The sequence below is a fragment of the Serinus canaria genome, chromosome 4 (genome assembly GCF_022539315.1).
Source record: "Serinus canaria isolate serCan28SL12 chromosome 4, serCan2020, whole genome shotgun sequence".
Lineage (NCBI taxonomy): Eukaryota > Metazoa > Chordata > Aves > Passeriformes > Fringillidae > Serinus > Serinus canaria.
The window spans coordinates 46,977,190-46,987,630 of NC_066317.1; the positions used below are offsets into that span (position 1 = coordinate 46,977,190).

Below are 10,441 nucleotides of genomic sequence, written 5' to 3' on the forward strand. Positions count from 1 at the left end.
ATGTTCCAGACTTCTCAACATCCTTGTGGTCTCTCACTGGATCCTCTCCAGTAGCTCCTTGCCCTTTCTGCCCTGAGGAGCCCAGAAAGGGCGAGGATCAGTACAGAGCAAGAGATGCGCCTCACCAGGGCTGAGTGGAGGGCCAGGATCACGCTCTCGCCCTGCTGGCCACCCTGTTCCCCCAGGACACCACTGCCTTTCCACAAGGGCACCGCCGGCTTATGGCCAGCCTGTGAGTCACCAAGACGTTGATGCTTCATCTCATTAATTTTTTCCAGTAACTACGCACGGCTTCTTTTGGAGCTGCATCACGCAAACATTTGAGCTACAGAGGAACCTTTTTCCATTAAGATCTCACTGCGCTCCGCAGCAGAGGGGCAGCAAGAGGAGCTCTCGAGCACAGCCGTGCTCCAGGCTGGAGCTCCCGGGCCCCTGGGCTTGGCTCGGCCGAGCACGGGATCCAGGCCGCACGGGCCCGGAAATGCCCGGGGGATAAGGAGCCATTTCCCGTCCCCGCCTGTCGCTTCCGGGTCGCGCGTCGGGTACCGCTGGAGGCGGCGGGGCGGGAGCTGCGGGGCGGGCGACGGTTCCCGTCCTCGTCCTCCTCCTCGTCCTCTTCCTCCTCCTCCCCTCCTTCATCTCGTCCTGGTGCTGCTCGTGGCCGCCGCGGGCTGTCCCGGGTGAGCGGGGCCGGGCAGGGCGCGCCGCCGCCGGCCGTGCGGGTGCCCGCGGGCGGGGAAGGGGAGGCCGTGGGGGCCCGGGGCTGCTGTGCCGGCAGCGCTCCGGCTGTAGGTCTCTTCTCTGCCAGCGTATCTTTATCACCCCTTCTTCCGCACCATCGCCAAACAAAACCAAACAAAGTTTCCTTAGCCGAAAATTCGCGGTGGTACTGCTGTTGTCTGTTGGTCCGTACTCTTGAGAGCATCCCCGTGTTCCCTGCGTAAAATTGCTGGGATTTGATGAAACCGGCCTAAAGCCGCGCAGTCTGTTCCTGCTGGCGTGCTTTTCCTGCTCGGGGATGTGTGTTAACTCTTGGGTGTGTGCGAATAGCTTTTCCTCGGCAAAGGTGAGTTTGACTTGTCACGGCTCAGCTGTCCAGGGAGATGGAGCAGCATAGGCAGCACACGGTGATGATCACTTTCTTCCTTCTTTAGTGGGACAAGCATGGTTAAGTACTTTAATTCATATTTGTTTTGAAATCAGCCACACATTTTGGGTCAGCTAAAAGTACTGTGGTCTGTCACACCGGTGGCCCTGGGCTTCTGGCAACTGTATTGTGCTCTGGCTAATGCCGAGAGCACACCAGACCTGGGAAAAGAAGAGTAACACATCCCAAACTGGGGAAGTAGCCTCAGTCTTTCTGGAGTCATTACCGGACTCTGTTAAGCAGAAATTCACAGAAAAATGAGTTTCACTTAAATGCAAGAGATGCCTGTATACTTCTAGCAACCAAGTTTGCTTTCTGAATATTCATCTAAAAAGTTGATACAATTGCACTCAAAGCCTTTTAAATTTCTGTTTAAATTTAGATTTCTGTTTAAATTTTCTGTGGCAAAGAAAAAATGTAACATCGTGAGTATTTTTTCCTGTGAATTGTAAACATTTCGATATCTCTAATGCTTTAATTTTTTTTTTTCAGATAATAAACTTACTGAAGCATTGTTAAGGAGCTAGAATGGGAGTGAAAGGAGCATTAATTATTTAGTCCCAATTAATTATTTTGATTATAGAAACATGGGATTACTCTGGGCCTTGTTTTTGAAGTTGTAGGCATTCAGCTGATCATAAGAAACAGGAATTAATCTTGGTATTTAAGTATTTTCTCTTTTCTGATGGTAATGATGAAAATAGTGAATTTCAAAATGGCTTGTTCTCATCTTGTTTTAGCTTTTTCCTATTAACTGCTTTAAATTAGTCTGTAGATTTTAATAAATATTTTGACTGTAATCTATCATTTGGATTCTGTAGCTTTTGTCTTGATTGTCCAGCTTGTACTAGGTCTGCAAGAGTGTGCTATGTTAATGCAAGTCATTGGTATGGAAAATGAGTCTTTAATCTCCTCTGTAATCTAAGAGTTTTGCAACTACTCATGTGGTGCTTATTTTTAAAACTTCAACATTTTCTCCAGGTTTAAGTTTGGTTTATCATACAAGTTCTTCACTGCCATAATGAGGCTAGTAATTCTTGAAGATTATGATCAGGCTAGTGAATGGGCAGCCAAATACATCTGTAATCGTATTATCCAGTTCAAGCCAAGTCAAGGAAGATATTTCACTCTTGGTCTACCAACAGGCAAGTTTTATTCAAGGTCTTTGTAAATAACTAAGCCTGGAACAATGTTTTTATCGCTGGTAGCAGATATTGTATTTAAAAGAACATAAGTATTTTTGGTGGTATTCTAACTTTTTTTTAAATACTAATTTGGTTTCTGTGAAAAGTTATGATAGTTTGAGAAACTGATAAATACTAAATGAGAAAACAGATTGCTTGTATGTTGAAAATTACTGTAACAAAATTTGACTGTGAAGACTTTAAAATACACTGAAAATGTGCAGATACACAGAACAGTAGAAAAACTTTATTTAACAGGAAGTACGCCTTTGGGATGCTACAAAAAGCTGATAGAATATCACAAAAATGGAGATCTCTCTTTCAAGTATGTAAAGACTTTCAACATGGATGAGTATGTAGGTAAGATGTGCTATTATTTGAAAACATACTGTACTGGGTTGTTTTTTTTTTCCATATAAAAACTATTAAATATTTTGTCAGAGTTCCAGGTTAGTCTAGTGTATTTGTATTCCTATATTAGACTGGTGTCCCAGCATTTTTCTGTTCCTTTACCTACAAAAATGCAAAAATAAACACTGGGCTAAATCCAGTGTTCCACAGTACTTCTGTAGAAATTATGTTGTATTGGGATTGAATTTCTGTTGAAGACTTTACACTCTGGGATAAGATGTATGTGGAGGGAATGTAAACCAGTTCCCTTGTATGTGCCAACAGTAAACCTTGCTTCTCAATGTAGTTTCAAATCTTTATTTGAAAGATTTATTTGACTCGGGTTTGCATGCCTTACATCTGTTACATACAGACTAGAATTAAGACTGTTTGGTTAAATCTTGTCATGTGGTAATTTCCCTATAAATCATTTCAGGGCTTCCCAGAAATCACCCAGAGAGCTACCACTCCTATATGTGGAATAACTTCTTTAAGCATATTGACATAGATCCAAATAATGCTCATATCCTTGATGGAAATGCACCAGACTTACAGGCGGAATGTGATGCATTTGAAAAGAAAATCGAAGAAGCAGGGGGGATTGATCTGTTTGTTGGAGGTATGACAAAATGCTCTATGGTTAGTTACAATTTAAGCATGTACACTGATTCTTTAATCACTATTTTCATGACTTGACTAAAACCCAGATTTTTTCAATTATTGTGAAAGAAGGTTCTGTAACTAACAAAGAATGAGTATCAATTCCAAAACAGAATGGTTGGTGTCCAAGTTTCTAATGGCTTAAGCAAGTTTTTATTGAAAATGGGGAAGCAAAGGATGAGCCCTTTTTTATTCATTTACAATGTTTGAGGATATGTGTTGACTCTCAGGTCTGGAATGATTTATTTTTTTTAACTTTGAAAAGGCATTGGTCCTGATGGCCACATTGCATTCAATGAACCCGGATCAAGTTTGTCTTCAAGAACAAGATTAAAGACTTTAGCAATGGACACCATTTTGGCAAATGCTAAATACTTTGATGGAGACTTATCTAAAGTACCAACTATGGCGCTAACAGTTGGTGTGGGTACAGTGATGGATGCTAGAGAAGTAAGAACTCATTTAGTTCTAGTTGCATGTGTGTTTTCAAGATTAGTTGGTATTGATACTGGGATTGAAAGTAAAGAGACCTTTGTTTTGCAGGTGATGATTCTTATAACAGGTGCACACAAAGCTTTTGCATTGTACAAAGCAATTGAAGAAGGAGTCAATCATATGTGGACCGTCTCTGCTTTCCAGCAACACCCTCGCACTATCTTTGTGTGTGATGAAGATGCTACTTTAGAACTAAGAGTTAAAACTGTGAAGTACTTTAAAGGTGAGCACTGAATCAGAGGTCAGGTGTTTATGCAAAACTGACAGCTTTGAAATTATACTGATTTAAATCTGAGCCTTCCAACACTTTGCAGTCACTAATGTATAATGTTATATAGTCAAAATATAAATATTAACTTATTTCTTGTGTTTGGAAAATAGCCAGGAGGCATAACTTGTGCTACCTGCATTTCAGACAAATCTACTTGGGAAGAGTATTTCCTTTGCTTCCAGTTTAAAACAATAGTTTAGTAATCTTTAAACAGAAATAATCTGGTGTTTCAGAATACTGGTCTTAAGTTTACTGGAAAGTTTAGCTTAAAAAAATCTTAATACATTTAATAATCCTGATACATTTCCATGCTGCTTCTGCTGTGTGCTGTAATGTGATGTCTAGTAAACTGCGATACAGACATTGAAGTCACCTGAGAACATTTTTCACGTGCAATTAGCATAACAAACTACACTGCCTTTGAAAACATTGCACCCTTTTACTGTGTGTTTTTTGTATTTGTAGTAGGTATATTGGGGCAAACCTAAAGTAAGTCAGGATATTTGATAGTAATTGAGACTTCCTAGACTGAATTCTGTTTGACTGAGACAGTAGAAGCTAAGAAAAGTAGTTTTCTCCTGACTATACTAGCACAGCACATGCAATTGTGTGACTCAGTTGTTGTTCTCACTAGCATGGGTACCTGTAGTAGCTGAGGTATCAGAGATCAAGATTGTAATTTATTAAATTCTTTTTTAGAGCATTATATTACCAGTGCTCATATATGTATAAGATTGCAAAGTTTGGACATTTCTATACTTATCCTGATACCGCTTGTAATTTTTCAGTATGCTGTTCTCTGCTGTGTATTTGTGGGGTAGGAGGGAGGGTTAGTCTTTTCTTGTATCACACTGCTAGATAGCACTTACTGTGGTTTTCAGAGATAAACTTCTCTAACTGCTTGGAAAAGCTTTAAACATTATCCTGTATTTTATATAAGCAGAGGCTTTACTTGGGAAATACAAACCTAATGTAGAATCACTAAATATACATTACACTGAACATTGCTTTAAAAAACATCAAGGGCTACAATTTATGAATGTGTGCTATTGTGTCACTGTATTTAATTACCCTGTAATACACAGCAATAGAACTTTTAAAAAGATGGTTTACTTTAAACTTAATTAATTTTACCTGCTTTCAAATCAGGGAGATTTTTCCCCTTGTAAGATGAGAGAAGTCAGTGTGGGTCAAATTTGAAATTATTTCTGAAACTTGATCTTCAGGTTAGACTTCTTAGGAAAGCTAGATAGTTCTTAAGACTACTCTTTATGATAGTGATTTATGGAGATTTTTCACCACTTAAAACTTTCAATATGAAACTGCATATTTTTTGTTTTATAATCAAATACCACACTGGCTGGTAAACAGATTAACCTATTCATTTTTTTCCCTAACTTTCTGAAAACCTATAATAGGCTAAAATTATCAAGTGTGCTGACGGTCCTACTTGCAACTTTCTTGAAGAATGAAACAGAAAATGAATTTTTAATTTACTGATTTAGCTGCAGATAAGTTAGATCGGGATAGTTTTTTCCATACGTACACATGCTCCTCTTAAAACTGTGTGCAGAAATCTGTTTATTCAAAGCATACTTGAATATTCAGTGGGACTTTCCTTTGAAAGGTTGGCATTTACCAAGTCTGGTGCATTCCTTTAAAAAAATCTTTTGTTTCTCACTGTTTTTCCTGTAACACTTTCACTAACAGGATTTAAATATTCTTCATTAAGTATGACAGAGGCTATACTTTGTAACCATTTTTCATGCATCTAGGAAGTGGGTAATTATTTCATTTCCCCTTTTTAGAAGAGGAAAATATTAGTAGGAAGTTAAATGTTTTGAAGTTCAAAACGTATTTCTAGTTTACGTAGTGTATGCAGCTGTTACTCTGAGAAACAACTTTTATGTCAAATGTATACTTAAGTTTTTGTCACTGTTAAACTGAAACAGTATTACACTTGATCTAACATCTGTATTTTATATTAAATAATCACATAGGGATTAGTAATATATGCTGCACAAGATGCCTTTTTTTATGGTCACCTACAGTAAAGATATTAGATTGTGTATTTAACTCAAAGTTCATGTTGCTGCAGTGACACCAAGGTTGCCACCAGCTGCATCATGTAGCAAAGGTATTTGATTATTCTTTGGCATAGAAAATAAATATGCAGTAATGTGAGATTTCTTTCATGGTTTTTAAGAAAATTATTTTTAGTGTTGCGTATTTTAATTTTAGAAGTCTTTAGTTCAATACTAAAATGGACTTCTACTTTGCGGATTGTGAACTGATCATTACTGTTATTAGTCCTCAAGGTGAAATGAGGAAAAACCTGCCAGTGATCCAATGTCATACATACTTAGATGTAGGTAACATTTTTACTAAGTTATAGCAAAGTTAAAAAGGAAGCATCTTTTTTATTAATTGCACTTCAGCATTTCTCAGAATTAAAGTGGTTGAAGAGGAAAAAAAATAACCCCCCTAATCATAGTTGTGTAGGACTTGTATATGACAAGGAAAAGCCCAGCTAGAACAGAAAACAGCTGAAGTGCTGAAATTGAGTCTGCACTAAGAGTCTGGATAATTTAATTTGATTTTGCCTGTCTAGGACCACAAGTACATGATTATTGCAAAGACAGTATTACCACAGTGCTAGAACATTGCAAAAGAACTCAAATTGTCTAAGTTTCACTGTTGCGTGCATCTGATTTTTATGGCAAATTGTGGTGTGAGGGAATTACATTGTTGTTACACAGTTTTTAATACACAAAAGATATATTTAGTTCATTTGGAAGTATTCCAGATGTAGTTTTTGGGTCTGTTATCAGGGAACTCTCTGGTCCCTGCTCAGTTGATACTGAATATGGCATAAGTATACAACTGATACAGGAATATCTCTGCTGTATCTGAATTCCTTTAAATAGCCATTGTTGTTTTCTTCAGTGAACTATTTAAAATGTATACTTAGAGGCAAATTCCAAATAAAAATGTGGATAGAAGGACATGTTAACAAAGTATAACTAATGTAAAGCTGGCATTGTTGCTTTCCCCCCAAGGTTTAATGCATGTGCACAATAAGCTTGTGGACCCACTGTACAGTATGAAAGAAAACTGAAAGAAGACTGAAGAGGAACTCCATGTGGGTCAGCAGCAACAGTTTTAGGTAGCAGATAAGTTCACTGCTATGCAATATGCTGAAAACTGTTTAAAATGGGAAATCCTAGGTACTGTATTTTTAAAAAGGTCCAATATCTGTACATTCACATTCCATCTGTTTGCTGTGTTGTGCATTTTGCTTTAACATTTGGAGCTCTGCTGTTGGCTGGTACATCACTAAATGGAACAGAACAAACTTGGGAGAGACTGCACGTTATGTAGAGAGGGGAAAAGCAGAGCACTTACTCTAGCACAGCAATGTATTGCATCTGCCTCATGTTAGAGATGATGACACTTCATTTCCCAGAATTCTTAATTTTTGGCTTGGTTAGTGTAACTACATTTTGCATTTGTGTCTCTAGGCAGAATGGTTTTGGCCTTTGCTAATACTATGGACTTGTAATAGTTGTACAATTTCTACTATGAAATGTTCTGTTTACAAATATCTAATGTACACTGAGCTTTTGCACTTGGTTGCCTTAAATTTGTCTTAAACAGTTTTTGGGCATCTCAAGTCCTGCTGTATATTTCGGGCAAATGAAGATACAAAAACAGTGCCTAAAAATGCACCAAATTCTTCCAAGTTACAACTTTCTCCACGGATAAAAATATTAAACTTCTACAATAGCACTTTTTCCTCTCATGTACTTCAAATTACTTTAGGATTTTTATATTTTTGGTAATCAAGCTTTATATGTAAGGAAGAAATCTCAACGTTCCTTCCTGGAGGTACCTGGTCAATTATATAACTGGTGTTACAATTAAATGCCTGAAGAGAGCTCAATTTACAGGACTATAATGTCTGCAAATCATCATTTAAAGCCAACTGTTAATCACTTTTTCATTGTATCATTATAAACATTGAGCTGTTACAAGGAATGTTATTTCCTACTTTGAATATAAGTAAAACATAAATATAAACTTCTTAGTTTCAAAATTGTTTCCTTTCTAATATAAATTGTGATGAGTAAATAGTTCAGAATTTCAGGGAGTGATTAGGCACCAAAGGAGAAAGATAAGAGGTTACTTATGAAGACTTTTTTTGGGAAAGCCCTTGCTGAAAATACTCACTGCAAGAAAGTACAACTAAGTGTAACTTCAACAATTTAACTTTTCACCCAAATGACAGGCATGTAGTCTTTGTTACAAAATCACATTATCTCCCCAGGGATGTGGCAGGCTCACCTTTCATCTAGGTGACTTTTCTAGACTCATCTAGGCTCACCTTTCTCATAAATGGTCTTACAGGGTCCTTTCAAATCTAGACTGTTCTCTGATTCTGTGAAATTACAAAAGCATGGAAGAATCTGTCTATGGCAGTGTAGGAAGCCAGGCCTAGTGTTTTGATTCTCAATAGTACATTGAACATCAACATATTGAAAACAGGTTTTCAGCTTTAAAGCTCAGTTTATTCACATGTATTTTTGACGTATAATGCAACATTGAAGAGAAAAGTTGAAAAAACTTCCTTTTAGAAGAATGCTGTTGCAGGTAATGTATGACTCAAAATGCAGTGTTAGGTTTGCCATTAGCCTTTACAGCTAAGCAAGTTTATAAAAATTCTATTACAAAAAGCATGAAACTAAAAGTAGTAATAAATTTAGGTTAGTATTAAAGGAATTGAATCAGGTTTCATCTTGATGATCATTATTCTTCATGTGCCAAAATGGAGAATTCTATTGAAACAATATTCTGGTTCTTTATTCCAGCACACCTTTCAGTCATGTGCCTCGCTTGGCACCCTTACTCACTAAAGCCCTCTGTGTTCTCAAGATGTTCCAGATCACAGAATTAGTATATTTCTCCCTTTTTAACTACTCCACCCTCTGTGAAATACAGGCCAGTTTAAATACTGGTACAGCAGAACTGGTCTGTCCTTGAGTGGGTCTGGGACTGTTATTGCCTGTATTAATGCACAGTTTTGGTTGTTCTCCAGCTTGTTTCTCTTATAACACTATTTTTTTAAAATTTTGAGTGCTATGTTATGTAATTTTTTAAGTACTACCACACTGTTTCCATTATTTCATTCCTTAAGATACTTCCGATCATTTTATGAAATATCATTTCTTCAGGAGAGTACCTTCCAAACTTGTCCACTACTAAAAGCAAGTCAACCCTTTAAGTTGCATGAGATTTAACTTGTTACTCTGCAGTAGTGGCAAAGCAAGCATTTTCAAGTTCAGGAGGTCTTAAAAGTAAATTCTAAGTTAGCCTAGCACATCAAGATTACCATTTTATTCTTTTTCTCATTTTAAGGTATTTCCAAAGAAAAGGGGGAAATGAAAAAGTAACTAGATAGAATCAGGTGCATTTATGTCAAAAACTAATGCTTTATGTACTTCACAGGTACTGACCAGTTAAAGTTCTTGTTCTGAAAACTGATATATGTACAAGTCCTCTCAGAATTAAGACTACAATTTGTATTTTTTTTCTGCCTCAGGTGACTACAGTAAAACTAAAACAGATTCTCAAGGCAGCTCTTTCCATCTATGTAACTCAGTACAGGACCAGTGCTTGTATGTCTAGTTCTAGGAGTGGGGAGGACCCCCTTTTAGCTCCTTTGCTCCTAGCATGTATCCCTGCAGCTGTAGCTCCTTAAATGCCAGCTTTTACAGGGGAGGAATAATAAATGTGTTAGAGAGCCTTTGCCTACAGCATCCTTCCTTTCTTCAGGGTCAGCAGCAGCAGCTTAGGTACCTTTATTGAAGGTACAGATACCTTGTTCACATCCAGATCTTTGGTTTTTAAGTGCACCTGAAGCAGCTTCAAATAAAAAACCCCCAAAACCTGAACAACCACAACCAAATAGAAAAAAAGCCCCCACAAACCATTAAAGTATCAGAATTCCCTCTCCCCTTTTTCTACACTTTAAAACTAATACAAGTTGAAAGGGAACACATCCTGAACATGTCCTGTTTTCCATCCTTCCAAAGATTTTTCTAATTCCTCCTTGTATGCAGACTGAAATAAAATTAGTTTATGATTAAAGTGTAGGTACAAGCCTAAATTTAAGGGCAGGCTTTCCTGATGCTTGAGTGCTTTAGTAGGTATGACTATCAATTTGTTCTCTAATAAATATTTAATAACAAGAAATTAGCATTTGTGAAGAGCAAAACTAGTCCCTGAAGATCAAAA

At 37.6% G+C, this 10,441-nt stretch overlaps 1 protein-coding gene across 2 annotated transcripts; it reads left to right on the plus strand.

Annotated features, from left to right (window-relative positions):
- The first annotated feature begins 495 nt into the window (after positions 1–495).
- GNPDA2 (glucosamine-6-phosphate deaminase 2) lies at positions 496–8,432 on the plus strand. Of its 2 annotated transcripts, XM_050973423.1 has the most exons (7): positions 499–680; positions 2,129–2,296; positions 2,594–2,691; positions 3,158–3,340; positions 3,647–3,831; positions 3,925–4,099; positions 7,207–8,432. In XM_050973423.1, exons 2-7 carry the CDS (start codon positions 2,169–2,171, stop codon positions 7,263–7,265), a joined length of 828 nt encoding a protein of 275 aa, XP_050829380.1. In that variant the 5' UTR covers positions 499–680; positions 2,129–2,168; the 3' UTR covers positions 7,266–8,432. The 2 variants fall into 2 exon arrangements, with proteins under 2 accessions (XP_050829379.1, XP_050829380.1); XM_050973422.1 differs by having other exon boundaries at positions 496–680; positions 3,647–4,099.
- Positions 8,433–10,441: the final 2,009 nt, after the last annotated feature.